The 14987-nt window shown below is 42.6% G+C and overlaps 1 protein-coding gene across 2 annotated transcripts in view; it reads left to right on the top strand.

Moving 5' to 3' along the window:
• Positions 1-222: 222 nt before the first annotated feature.
• Positions 223-14987, top strand: part of meis1b (Meis homeobox 1 b) — a 77492-nt gene continuing 62727 nt past the window's right edge. For both annotated transcript variants that reach the window (XM_083897602.1, XM_083897601.1), the window contains exons 1-6: positions 223-680; positions 2458-2672; positions 3771-3912; positions 4234-4284; positions 4836-4886; positions 6197-6343. In XM_083897602.1, the coding sequence (XP_083753728.1) occupies positions 669-680; positions 2458-2672; positions 3771-3912; positions 4234-4284; positions 4836-4886; positions 6197-6343 (618 nt within the window). In that variant the 5' untranslated portion in view covers positions 223-668. The remainder of the gene's footprint in view (positions 681-2457; positions 2673-3770; positions 3913-4233; positions 4285-4835; positions 4887-6196; positions 6344-14987) is intronic.

Raw genomic sequence — 14987 nt, 5'->3', positions numbered from 1 at the left:
ACACACATCCATTGTACACAAACGGGCAGGCGGCTCACGCATACACACGCACTCAGACACATCCACTCACACACACATACGCATACGCACACACGCGCAGCATCGATCGTGGCTCCTTTAAGAAAGCCTAAGCCAGAATTATCACCCCACCTCCTCTTGATCTGCTCTAGACGCTTTTGCATAAGAAAATCAAGCCGGGAGCCGAGAGTGATCAAAGAAAACGAGAGGAGAGGCTGCTTCATTTTTTAACTCTGATTGTGACCATTAACGTTGAGGTGGTGCCGATCCCGTGGAGACGCGCGTCGGACCATCATTCATCCGGTACTTTTGACAAGCTGTCGCGCTTTGACTGACAGGCGGGAGTGACAAAAAGCCATGAGAGTCGCCACTTCTGTTTGAGGGGCTTTTTTATTTTCACCCTGGTTTTTGGAGAAGGAGTCCCGCGCCGCTGCCCCGAGGATAGCCGAGGACCTACTCGCCGCGCCTGGGCTTTGCTTGAGCAGAAAAGCGGGGGACTGGCTTCACCGTTCCGTGTGGAAAACAGCATTCGGGATTTTGGCTGACATCTCTTCCCATTTATTTGGATTTTCTTTATTTATTTCGTCTCCACCCTGGCCGCAGAGGGGATTTATCTTAACTGAAAGGACGACCAGGGAGTGAGGAGGGTTATGGCGCAACGGGTATGTAGGGCAATCCCCCCTCAAAAAGTTTCTCCAAGTCTAACTGTGCTTGAATGCAATCCTTGCGCTGTAACGTGGCTTAATGACACACAAACCCGCACGGACACGCACTCGCGGCGAAACTTTTTCTACGTCCTGCTGCTGACACATGGAAACACCGTTTCATGTTTGTCGTCTTTTTGGCACGGTATTACGCGCGGCCGCGCTCGTTTGCTCCACGTACCGGCCCATCGAGGGACAGTGGGAGCGTGATCATATCTCACATCGGCTATGTTTCTTAGATTAGTTATGACAGGCCAGTTACTGGAAGCGAAATTGGGGGAGGGCAGAGAGGCAAAACAAATATGCGCATTTCTCCTCAGACTGCACTCAAGATTTCACTTCAGTGCAACATTTATGAACAAAACAAAACAAAACAAATAAAGAAAAACCCTAATTTCAGCATGACTTCAGCGTCACTCCGTCGGCTTTGCATGGTGCAGTGTGCTTAAACACACAATATTTGCATAATGTCAGCGAGCGACATTTTTTAAAGTAATGAGGTGATGACAAATGCTTTGATTCATACACTTCAGGACAGCTCAGATCCTCACGCGGGCAGTAAACAGTGTATAAGCAGAGAAGATATTAGGGACACACTGGGCACATTTAGCTGCTTGGTTTGACACCGAGGCTGCACCACGCTGGGGTTTACACCTCTCTGCCTTTAGGGTCCAAATGCTCAGCTTTAAGTGAGAATGCTTTTCTACTCTTTCCACGTGTTTGTCACTTCCAGAGAGCACCATCAATAATTCAAGCCTCTCTTTTTTTCTAAGAGTTAAAGAGGCATACATGAAATCAAGATTTTATTCTAGCATAAACAGACCCAAGTTTAGGATTTCTGCGTTATAATGAACGAGCAGTTTCTAATAACCAAACTAAACAACAGTGTAGAGACGAGGCTAAAAAGTAAGAGGGAAATAAAAATTTGAATATTATTAGCTGTGGTTTAACATTGTCCCAAACAATGCACGAGTTTGCTTGCTTTTGCTGCACACACTAATACTAGTGTGCTTTATAGGTAATAACATGCTGCAAAATTATGAGCCTTTAAAACGAGGAAACACTGTGTTCAACAGGTTTAATACATTTGTTGTTGAACACAGTGAAATCACAAGATACAGTTTACAAAACCAAATTACTGCTTTTTAAAATAATAATATCATTGTCATTATTAATAATAAAAATGTAACTGAGCCATGTTGTTATAGTTAAACCGTAATGTCCCCGTACACGTGAAGATGTTAAATAATTAATGTTATTTATTTTACCTTTAAGTTACAAAGTCACAAATAAGCTGAGTGCAAAAAAAATAGTTTTTGTATATCAGAATAAAAGCTAAAGTTGTTCTTCCTGTGAACAATCTTCTACTTAATAAAACCATCTCCACTCTGTAAAATGTGTTTTTGGGAAAAATAATAATCAAAACATTTTTAAATTAGAATTCATGGCTGAGAGTATGAAACAATTAAAACGCAGCCTCGTGCATTTGTATCAGGACAGTTTGTAAAATTAGTGAAAATGTTTAAACACGTCGACTAATTTTGAAATGAAACCATAGTTGCAACATTTTACCTTATCCTGTTTGAAAATGCATGGCTTTAAGTGTCACTTATCCAACTTTAAATAACTTTTACAATGTCCTGCCTTGTCGTGTTAAAAGTCATAATACAGTCAGAGTGTGTCATATTCCTGTGCGTGTGTATTCACTGTGGACCCGCGCGTTTGTTGTGTGCAGTACGAAGACTTGCCCCACTACGCGATGGACGGTGTGGGCATCCCGACCACCATGTACGGAGACCCGCACGGCGCCCGGTCCATGCAGGCGGTGCACCTCAACCACGGGCCCCAGCTGCATCAGTACCCGCACACCGCCCACACCAACACTATGCCTCCCAGCATGGGCTCCTCCGTTAACGACGCTCTCAAGAGAGACAAAGACGCTATATACGGGTAGGTGCAAGCGGGGAAACCGTGCACTCTGTGGCGGGCAGAGCCGTGGATGCACGCCCCGGAGGAGGGCAGTCAGAAGTGTGTTCGTGGGTGCAAAGGCAGCGCCGTTAGAGAAGAAAAGAAAGAAGAATAAAAAAAAAAAAAACAGCGGCTCATTGTCCGGGACAGCCCGGCGAAGTGTTTTTGTCTCACAAAGTGCTGCAGAGGTGCAAAGAAAGAGCGGTGCCGCACGAGGCTTTTGTTGTTCTTGAGTTTTTAACACAGTTTAACGTCAGCCATGATGTTTACCACATGGTTCTCACACTGACAACTGCACAAACAAAAAAACCTGTGGAGGCTGCATGCCTCATGAATAAACTGCAGTTTAATATTTCACACATCAATTCATAATAATATTGAAATAACAATGGGGACTTTGAAAAAGGGAGGAATTCAGTTTGAATTTCTTGAAAAATAAGTATAGAGTAAAATAAAAGTTTCACTTTCTGAGATAATTTTAATGTAATAAATTATAAGGACTAAAATAACGAGTTTAGTTAACCGTCTTTAATGTGTCAGCTAAACAAGAATATGTATGTCTGTATATATATATATTAGCAAGGTGTCGTTTAATATTTGTTGTATTGTTAATTAAGTACATTTAAACTTTTACGCATTGTGCTTTCATAGTGGCGGAACATGCTTCTCACCAACGGTTTCACTATATAATACGAACAGTTGACACAACTTTTGAAGGCACATATTTACTCTGGTGCCTTAAACAATAAATGATATACCACACACACACGCGCGCGCGCGCGCGCGTCCATAATCCAAACTGAGACCTGTGCAAGAAATAGTTTGACTGACTCTGAAACATTTGTGCTATTAGTGCGCGCCTAGGTTTAATCACAGAAGTCTGTCCGCCCTTTGCAGCCCTTCTCTTTGCCTCTGCATAAATAAATTAAAATAGCACACAGGCTGCAGCAGCAGCGGCAGCAACAACAGTCCCCACGGGCGAGTTTCTGTAGAGTATGGCTGGCTAAATCTGGCCTGGAGTAGTCTTGACCCCGGCGCTGTTCTCTCTTGTGACATTATTGTGTGTGTGTCTTCATGCAGGCACCCCCTGTTCCCCTTGCTTGCACTGATTTTTGAGAAATGTGAATTAGCGACTTGCACCCCCAGAGAGCCCGGGGTGGCGGGAGGAGACGTCTGTTCATCGGAATCTTTCAATGAAGACATAGCAGTGTTTGCAAAACAGGTCAGGAGTCTCTCTCTCTCTTTCTCTCTCTCTCTGCCTGTCGTTCTCTTGTAAAATGTGCATGTTTGGGCTGGTTTAAGTCTTAATACCTGCACGAACAAAGTGCTGCAGTCTTGACTCATGTGCGTAAAGTTAAACCACAACAGCTCAAATGAAATAAAAAAAAGGCATGCGTAAAATGTTTTTGATTGAACACAGTGTGCTGGCTGTGCGTAAAACAGTGAACTTGTGTTTAATTATGCATCGCCCATAACTTGATAATAGTTTTCATCCATGTGTTTTATGAATAAAACATGTTTTTGTTGTTTTTTTTGCTTTTAGATTCGGGCGGAAAAGCCTTTATTTTCATCGAATCCAGAATTGGATAATCTGGTAAGACACGTCACATGTATATTTTTTTTGATGTCACAAGTTAGATGTGACTACAGCTGCTACAGTATAATGGCGGGCTGTGCACTGGTGTCAGGGAGCCATGTGGTGCTGAAAACTTACAGCACGATTGGAGGTGATGTTCTCCCTTTTGGGGCTGTTTGATATCACGATGGCCCCGGGTTGTATCTGCAGATGCAGGACCGCTGTTTGACAGCTGTCGCAAACCTTTGAACTCTGCCTGGGAAGTTTTTTTTTTTTGTTTGTTTGTTTTCTTCTAATTCATGCTTTTACTTTGTGCTGTTTTGCTCCTTTGGATGTGTTATAGGACGATGGTTTTCTTGAGCACTTACAGATATCTGACTTTATACTGCAGCGCCACTTTCCATATCGCAATAACCTCCAAGTTTAATATCAGTTCCACATAAAAATCTACTCGCATGAATATTTTTTTTCTGCTCTGCACTTACTTGTATAGAGAAGGATCATGTCTGTTTAATATCAAAAGATGTAAGCGGCTCATTTTTTTTTATATTGTTACTTTAATTTTTCAGATGATTCAAGCAATCCAAGTTTTACGGTTTCATCTTCTGGAGCTGGAGAAGGTAATATTCTCTGTCCGGTGCACCACTTCAGACCTATGGGCTGTATTTGCATAAATGTATTTTTGCGAGTCGGTTATAATTAGCGTCAAAATCAATCATGGGGCCATTTTTCTTCCGCGTTTAATCACGACGCAAGCTGTTACAACTGGAACGGATATCTCTGTGCCCTGAAACTCCCGGCGTGCTTTAATGAAGTTTAATGTCGGCAGAAATTGCATGCAAGGTGAAACATATAGGCGAACTTTGTGGGTTTGTTTGAAATGATTCTTTGTGGAGGGCAAAAGGCCCCAGGCAACCATCTGTGGACAGGAGGAGGAGTGGGTGTAAAACTCTGATTTGGCTCTGCGTCACATGTACTACAGTATCTCTACAGTCACTTTAACCTCAGCGTTAATATTATCAGACATTATGAAATCTGTATAAAGGGGAATATTTATGATTTACCTCATGGTTTCCTTAACTTTTACTTGCCCGTGCAGGAAATTTAAAGTGGATCAGATCTGTTTTACTGCTGCTGACATTTTTGTTTCTCCGCACTGGCAGCGATAAGCTCACGTAGTAGAAGAAATTAAACGGTTTACCTTAAATGTCAGTCAAGCGGGTCACACTCCTCTAATGGCCACTACCCGGGGCACTGGTGATGAATTTAACACGGGTGTTGAGTGCGTTGTAGCCCCTGAGCCCCTCTTGTCACTGTCAATTCCCGACGATATCTCTATTTTGAGATGAAGTAGGGAGGAAAAAAATAAAACAGTTTCTGTCACTGTCCGGCTGGAGCGCGCTGCTGCTACCTCGGCACGGCACGGCACGGCACGGCACGGCACAACAAGACGCAGCCTGGAGGAATATGTACACGGTCTCATTTTTATGTGGGAAAAACAACAAGAAACAACATTTCTTTTGTGTCAAAAATAATTGAATATTTGACCAATATTCACGGATATGTCACTGCGCCAAAACAATAAGCACGTCGTCACTGATCAGTCACTGCGCCGTTCTAACTTCTATCACATTTAAATATAACATTTATAGGCTGTAAATTACGAGCTCGCTGTGATCAGATTTCAGATTTAAAAATGCATGCCAACGGTTGTGTGTGTGTGTGTGTGTGTGTGTGTGTGTGTGTGTGTGTGTATGTGCGCGCGCGCGTGTGTGTTAGAGATGGGATGTTGTGGTTGCACATGTCACTGTGGTGTGATGATGGTCCCCTTTGGGTGAATGTGTGTGTATATGCGCACGCTGGTGTGTGTGTATGTGTGTGTGTGTGTGTGTGTGTGTGTGTGTGACGCCTCTGCCTTCTCTCCCTGTAGGTTCACGAGCTGTGTGATAATTTCTGTCACCGGTACATCAGCTGCTTGAAAGGAAAGATGCCCATCGACTTGGTCATAGACGACAGAGAGGGCGGCTCCAAATCAGACAACGAGGATATCACAAGATCTTCTGTGGCCCTTGATCAGGTACACCTCCTACTCTCTCTCTCTCTCTCTCTCTCTCTCTCTCTCTCTGTGTGTGTGTGTGTGTGTGTTCTCCCTGCTGGTTATTCAGCTATTCTGGGTCACTACTCCGCTGCTCTGTTATTTGCAAATGATTAGGGCCGTTTTACATTCCATCCATCGGAATGAGAAAAAAAAAAAAAGAAAAATCAGAATAATGTTGCTATTATTGGCCCATTAAGACTTGAACCTGGAACCGACCTGAGAAGATTAGCTCGAAAAGGCATTGCCATAAACTTGACCTGCTTCATGTCGATTTTAATTTAGTGCCTCTCCAGTTTTTTCTTGTCTCTGTGGTCTTTTTTCCCCCCCTCAAAGACACTGATGTGTTATGAGCTCCTCTGTGTTGGAAGGTGCCTTTGCTTGTCTGAAGTTCACGGTTCATCATCACGCGTCTTGCCAGTGTTTTTGCTCAGACTTGAGTTCACATTGCTTCCTTCTCTCTCCCTCTCTCTCCTTCATTTCGCTCAGAGCGCGCAGATTCAGCTCCAATAAGGACGTTTACCTTCCAGAGCCATATAGCAGCAGCGGGTATTAGAGGTAGATTAGGGAGTGTTTCCCTTTGTGCAGATATCAGAGAGATAACCACAGCCTTCATTATGTGCTCCAGTGACTGTTGGCACTCCGGGGACATTGTAGTGTGCGCACAGGCATGACCCTAATGGTCCACACACCCTACTCTGCCGTTAAATAATGATAACAGCAAACCCATGATTAGAAATATGCAAATCTGGATTTTCGGCCATTAATAGCTCCAGTCATTTGTACATGGTTGCAGGCTATGAGACCGTGTATCAATAAGTTAAACTACCCCAGATTTTTTTTTAACGGAGAAGCTTATGAGTGTCCAGACTATAACCTATATGGATACAGATGAGAAGGAGGAAAAATCAAGTGTCCAAATTAAATGGATTAGTTGGGTCGTGCGACATAAAAAGTAACGAAGCGATTAGGCTAAATAATTTAAATCCACGGACTTCCATATGGTTGAGTGGCTGGTCTGAGTAGAGAGAGGGAGAGAGTGGCTTTTATGTAGTGGGCTGAATGGTGGAACTGGGAGCGGACCGGGATCCCCCTCCATCCCTGGCCCTTATGTCTGATTATGGAAATGAGAAAAAGATCATGTGGAAGATAATACTTCATTTAATCCAGAGACAGAATTAAATAACACAGAAGCCACTTGTGCATTTAAGTGTCTCTTTGAACTGCTTGTTGTATTCTTGTGGGGATTCAGTTGTCAAAAGTTTTTCCCTTTTTCATTTTGATAGATAGGTCAGGACATGGGATTGAGCCTTATGTTATATAGATATGGAAATGGAGTGTGTTAAAACCCCTGGGTGTAAAGGTATATGAAGAAAATGATGTTGTGCTTGGGGCCATGATGCAGATCATTTAATTGACTGTAAGATGAAGACATGGCCTAATTTGATAGACTATACAATTAAGGACAAATCCACATCCTCTGCTGTTTACTCTGTCAGAATAATTTAAAGGACCTACAGGCATAGTTTGCATCAAAATGCAAGGGAAACTTTTTTGACATATGTGTAATATTGAGGGATGGACTGATGTTCCAGTACAATGACATGCAGGCTGTCCACAGCAGCTGGCTGTGCGTAAATGGGCATATCCAAACAGGGAGAGGGTACATGCGTCTCACTGCTGAATACTTATATTGTCAATCTAACGGCACAAACTTGAAGCTGAATATATATAGTATAGTGTATATATATATACTGTATATATGTGAATTTTGTGGGCTATTTTTGTGTGACACGTCTTATCTGCGGTTGCTAGGCGGTGACACCCTTAACGTCTTTGCATTGTGTGCGCATTATCTCTTTCCATATGTATTTTTAATATATGCCCTCGGGCTTAAAGTTGAAGTGGGCTGGGAAAAAGAAAAAAAACACTAAGAATTTGCACAAAGAACAATGTTAACAAGATAGAGAAAGCAGGCTCATTTATTCATAAAGCAATTTATTCCAGTGAAGGCGACTGTAGCAGAGAAGAAGAAAAAAAATGTCAGAGGAAAAAAAAAAAAAACTTTGAATGTATTAAACTCTACAGTCCAACAGCGCTGACTTTGTTGCGACATTATGCAGCCTCGCGTCATAACAATAATTTTCAGGAATATTCTCTACATGTATTTACATTGTGTTTTTTTTTTATTTTTAACTCAGCCTATGTCGGCGAGTATATGGAGTCCCTCCATATATATATGTCCCACTGAGCACCCCTTTCAAAAGAAAGCAGTGCATAGCTGAGAGGTGAAAAAGTCAGAGAGGCTCTGCTCTGGCTTGTGAATGCAGCCCAGCCTGTTTGGGCTCACCCTCCTGTGTTGGTGTGTGTCTTTCTGTGTGTGATTGTGTGTCTGTCTACAAGTGTATGGATATGTGTGTGTGTAGCTGCAGTGTGTGCATGTGTGTGTTCAGGCTGGCCTGATAAATGCAGCTCCCCCCTCAGGTGCTATGTGAGTAGAGTGACTGGTTAGCACCAGTTGGACTTCCTTAACCCTTTCCCTGCTGCTCCCTGGAGAGTTTCGCACTATGTTTGCCTCACTTCTTTACTTGAGTAGCACATTATCAGTTGCCCCACTAGACCTATACATTTAACCCTGAGCCCGGCTGTACATAAACACTCGAAGTCTATAATTGTGAGTGACTTTTGCAGACGGCTTTTAATGTGGAAAGGCTTGTGTCCAGACTGAATGTGGCGACGTCTCTCTCTCTCAGTCCCTGTGTTGTTGTGGAAGTGTGGTGTCAGTTGCTCTGCTGATTGCCATCCCAATTTGCCTCAGAACACATGTTCACCCCAGACCAAAGAAGCAAGGAGGTATTTCCACACTGCTGTACATCATTTGCACAGTTGCCTTTAATTGCACAGAGAGTGAGGGGAGGGGCACAGCAATTTGCTAATGAACTCCAAGGGCCTGGGCTCTCTACCATAGAGCAAAACACTACTAATAGTGCTGAGGACTCACTACAAGTCTCAAGAGCTCCTCTACTTGATTGAGCCATGCAGGCTGAAGTGGGGCTGGAAATAATTGAAATTTCCCTTTAAAATATTCACTGGCTGAATTACCGTGGACGTGAGTGAGAGCGTCTTAAATGATTACGAATGCTCGACAGTTGATTTGTTGACTTTGTTTAGTGGAGAGGTATTCTTGGATCAGAAATTCGATTTAAACCTGACGTTTTCAGAGCATGATTATTATTATTTTTTTTTTTTCGCTGTTGAAATCAGGAGAAAAGAATGTGGAAATGAACTACAATCTGAAATAATCTGTTGCTTTTTCCTTGTGTCCCTCGCATTGAACAAACCCGGTGTGTGTGAGCTCAGTGTTTTGGTCACTGCGTAAGAATTCACTCTGGAGAGAACTATCGCTGTATCTTTTCCTAACAGTTGGCGCTGTTATGCCACGCAAGTGTTTTGTTTCCATGTCTTTGAGACCCAGTGTTGGTTTAGGTAACTCTGGTGGTCAAAGAATGACCCCCCCCCCCCAAACCCCTACTCACTCCTCCTAACTCAATGAAAGCCCTGACCACTGGGGTCAGCCACAATTTTCCTAATCAGTACACCACTATCGTTAATCTATCCGCCTCTCGTTGAAGTATGGATGGGGTTACACCCGACTTAACAGCCACTCACTTTCCCTATTTTTTTCATTCGCTCCCTCTCCTACAGTGGCACGCTGCTGTTCTTCATACAAACTTTTGAACCATTGCGGTGATTGTTGGTAACGGCAGCTTTTGTTGTTGAATGGGGAGAGTTTTGCCCCCCTCTGCACCCCTCATCCCTCCCCTCTCCTGAACTCCCCCTTTTTTTCCATCAGGGAGTGAATGTGGGGCGGCTGTTAAGAATTCAACAAGTGATACAAAGAGGCGACCACGTGACTTGTGTGTTTCTTAGCCTCTTCATTATTGTGGTGGAATAACAAGTAGGGGTGATTCTGATTAAGCAAATCAAGACCACAGTGACTTAAAAAAAAAGGGACATCAGGAGCCCCATATATGCTTTCATATATTTTCAGGCATGTATATTGTATTTGTAATCAAGGACTACTTTCTGATTTTTTTTGGGTTGATTTATTAGTTGTTTTCAAATAATTAATTATTGCCAAAAACTAGTGAAGCCGCAATGTTTCACAGGCACTTTGTAGTGACGGCCACAGGATCCCAATGGCAAATAAAGTTCTTGGCTAGTATCTCATGTTACTTGCGATGGGTCGCCATGTCTGTCCCTGAGGCGTGCTGTGGTTTCTTTGGCTAAGTAAACAATAACCTGGCTTAACACATGTGTACTTAGCTAATGGAAAGTTCCTCTCCCTCTTAACCCCCTGCAAGCCTCTGACAATGGCTAACGTCACAAACAGCCTGTCTCCAAGGAGTCCACAGAGAACATCCCAGTGCAGCGGCTGTAAGTCAAGCTAGGCTAACGAAGAAACCACAGCAAAACATGTCATTAAGAAACTACGCCTGCCTTTTCATTCACAACTGAAAAAAAAAAAAATCTCTGTTTGGGGTTAGATAGCGTGGAGGGGAGGGCACTTGAGTTAATGTTTTTGTTTGGATTTCAGCTCACAGAGAGTAAACAAGTGAGAGCTGAAGTGGAAGAGAAAGAAAATCAGAGAGAAAATCTGTTTCTGTGAGTGTCACCTAAATGGACTTGGAAAGCTCGGGTAATTATCTCAAACATGTAATTATCTTTGGTTGTCTCTATGAGGTGAACCCACCGGTTTAAAAAAGCCGACTGAGGAGTACCTGACGGCTATTCAGTGTAGCATACTTTACTCACTCAAGAGACTAAATCCAGTTTTCTCTCTCAACCCCTCCAGCAATTATAAGGTTATTTCTTCTTTCTTTGTCTATTGTGAAGAGTTAGAGAAGGGGAGTGCAGAACAGAATGGGAGGAGGGAGGGCTTAGAGGGAGGGAGGGGGTCTTTTGCTTTTTTTTTTGTACCATGCATACCATTATCAGTCCCTTCCTTTCATTTTGGAAGTACTAATATTGCAACGAGGAGAGGAGTGGGGTGGAGAGAGCAGGGAAAGCAAAGGTAGTTGGGCAACCACTTGCCTGGCTGGTTATCAGAGGGGCAGATCCTGCTTCTGCTTTATCTAGTCACAGTGGAAACCAAAGTAAACAAGAGTTTACAATAGGTGGCCTTTCAGGCTGTTTCACTAACAGCTTCACCACCAGCACTCAGCTGAGTGGGAGAATGTGTCCGGAGTTATTACAAGCCAGCTCACTGCTACAATACATGCTATTCTCACAGATTTCAACTTCAGGACTCAGCGCTGTTCCAAAGGTCAGAAACGTGTCAAAGAAAATGTTAAAGAAAAACAACTGCACAGAACATATGCACCAAAGCATTCTGGGGGATGGAGTAGCCCAACTGTCATCTTTGATTCAGATGTACCACCAATGAAGAGTTTATAAGTGTGTGTAGCTGTGTGCGTGGGGGATTATTTGGATATTTATGTCTGTGCTGTTAAGTATGCACATATGATTATTCCAGCACGCTTGCTGGCATGGAGTGAAAAGTAAATATCCATATCATCACAAAAGATATTTCAGTGTGAGGAAAGAAGGCAAGCAAAGCTCAACAACCTTAACCATTTTCTTTATTACTGCAAATGAATTGGCAGGGCAACATTTCTTGCATGAGCGCTTGTACGATATGGAGCCTGGCACAGCGAGAAAGGGAAGCCCCCCCTCGCATCTTAGATGCGGCACAATGAGAATGCATTGGATTGGAATGCCTCACCGATCATAGCGGAATCAGAATTTCCAGCAAGGAAAATCTTTTCATGGTGAATTAGGGTGGTGGAGGGAAGAGAAATGGTAATGAAAAAAAAGAAGAAAAAAAAAGAAAGAGGAAAAAAGGTATGCATGGCTCACAAACAGGGTTCCCTCGGCTTGGCGTGGCAGATTTAAGAACTTTAGCTGAAGCAAAGTAGAATAGAACGTGGAAAATTGAATTTACTAAACAATTAAGCTTTGGATTAATCTACATCCTGCACAGGGAGAGAGCGAGAGACTGTGTGTGTCAGAGAGAGACCATATAGTGGCTCATTAAAGAACATAATATATCACTTGTGTGGTGTGTATGCAGAGGGAAAGCTCTCTCTCTCTCTCTGTTTCCCTGAGCTTTCTGTTTATGCACATTTTCACCTTGTGAATTTAAACATTTCACATGTTAAAGGTTGACCTCTCCATGGTTACGTTGTTGCCTTGTTGGCAGAAGGTGTGTGTGTGTGTGTGTTTGTTACTGTGTGTCTTGGTGTCAAGGTGTGTACTTACGTTAAAAAAAGGACCGTGTGTGGCTGTTTTTTTGATGTGTGCATAAGGTAGATAAAAAGTGTGGGTGTGTGGTGCAAGTTAAGTGACCAAAAAACAGTTTTAGTGTATTTGTACATGGGTGTGTGTGCACATGCTGTGTGTCCTGGCATGTGTGTGTGGGTTGTGTGATCTCAGCTGTGTATTAATTGTGTGTTAGATCAGTTCTGGGTCTGATCTAAGGGCCCGTGATTATAAATAACCTCTCTGTCCCTGCGGAGATGCCACCAGGCCCTGTCTCAGCCCCGCCCCCTTTCCCATGGGGCTTCGGCGGCCACCTCCCAGCAGGCAAAGCGCTCTTTTGTTCAATTACAGCTAATGCAGTAGTTTGCCGTTTCCCCCTCCACTTTCTAATTATATTTTCAAGTGGAATTTGTTACAGAATTGAAACAAAAAGAGAATGAAAAAAGGACACATCCGTTTAAGTGAGCCAAGTTCTTTTTTTTTTTTAATACTTGCCACTGAATGTCTCCGGGGTTCTCTGCAATTTTTTTTTCTTTCACGTAGCTCTGAATAAACAAGTTCTGCTCATTTTTTAAAGCTGCACTTTTGGCGAATCTGGCAAAAGCCAGCGTTAACTGTTTGCGTGCTGAGCATGTGGTCTGGATTACCTCACTTCTGATGTTCTCTGGAGTTACTCAGTCATGCAAGGGTGTTTCATTTTTCAGTGTACTCCAGTCAGCAAAAAAAAAGAATTTGTCAGAGGTGGAAAAAAAAGAACCTCTTGGTGTCTTATCCCTTTTAAAATCAATGTTTATCTACAATCACCATCCTAGTCATGCCTTTGTGCAGTGGATTTCCTCTTTATTGCAAAGCCTCAAAGCCTAATTTGGAAAACAACGATTATATCGACCATGTAAGCACTGGATTATAATTTCATAGCCCAGGAACATCAAATGGGCTATAATAGACCCCAAATGTGTTGAATTCGCTGACTTGGATACTCTTTTCTTTTCTTTTATTCCCTTTGCGTTTTGCTTAAAGCAAACCTTTTTTCAGGAATTAATGGTTACTTTTTTTAAAATGCTAAACTCAGCTCCAAGCGTCTTCACAGAGGCTCGTAGTACCTCAATTGAAACCAGTTGTTCTCCAGTGTATTTCTCTTCACTCCTTTTTTCACTGTGTTTCTCTACAGTGTGGGTTTCTATCGCTCGTTTTTTCTCGCATGGCCCTAAACGTGTGATGCGGACAACGCATTGCTCTGTGATATTTGCCTCATTTAATTTGACCGAGCAAAGATAGACTCAGGCGGGTGTTAGAGGAGGCTTAAGTAAGTGTCGATGTGCACATTCTACGTTTGGTGTGTGTTTGTTTGTGAAAGGTCCCCGTGTGTAATAAAACACGAGATTCCATTTCCTTCTTTTTCTGAAACCTTTCCTCTCGTCTGTCCTCAGCGCTAATTTTGTGCACTGGCAGATAAGAGGTAACATCTGGCTTAGGTTCAACATTATGTAGCAGCTTTGTATGGAGCAGACTGAGGTGTTTGTGTGTATACTTGTATTTGGACCTTTTCTGGCACAAACACTGCTCTCAGGACCAATAGTCTTGATGGAGACCAAACTCTGGTCCTACTGAGGCAGAACCTTATTTCTGAGGAACTGGTTAAATTTAGGGCTAAGATTTGAATTGCACTTAGATTAAATTTAAGACGAGGCATTAACTGGTTATGTTTTAGGTGAGAGACAATGCATTGTCAGTGCAGCGTCCTATGAAGAATATCTGCACAAACCTGCGTGTGTGTCACTTGCAGCTCGATGAAAATACATACACAAGCACCGTTCACAATATATAAAACAAATCGTCCAGTGTCTCTCAGTCTGGTCACTAATCCCTTATTTTTTAAAGTCAAAGAGAATTGAATTACATTGTGCTAGTGGTAACATAAGAAAAAAAAAAAAACTTGTTTAAATTAATCTTAATTAAAGTTTTCAGTCTGTGTCAGTTTGGTTGCTCATACATCATAGTTTTCTTTCATATTTTGCGTAAGAAAACGACTGTGGGAAAAGCTCTTTTGGTGATGTGTCTGCCCCGGCTCTGCCTCCCAAAAGGTAATTTAAATCTACAGTACATTAGACGGATTGGTTATCCTTTTTAAACAAATAAAATGAAATCCTGGACAAAAGAAGTGAGGATATATATTTGTGTAGCAATAGTTTGAATTATTTACCTCTCTCTGCCTCTGCGTCTGGTCTGCTCTGCTGGGATGACATCACTCCCTGGCACTCACTGTGGCCTATCTTAAGTTGTAGCTGTTTTGTATTTTCATCTG

This window comes from Microchirus variegatus (assembly GCF_963457635.1).
Source record: "Microchirus variegatus genome assembly, chromosome: 11".
In the NCBI taxonomy this organism is placed as follows: domain Eukaryota; kingdom Metazoa; phylum Chordata; class Actinopteri; order Pleuronectiformes; family Soleidae; genus Microchirus; species Microchirus variegatus.
Note: the sequence above shows the minus strand (reverse complement) of the source record. Positions and strands in the feature narration are given on the sequence as shown.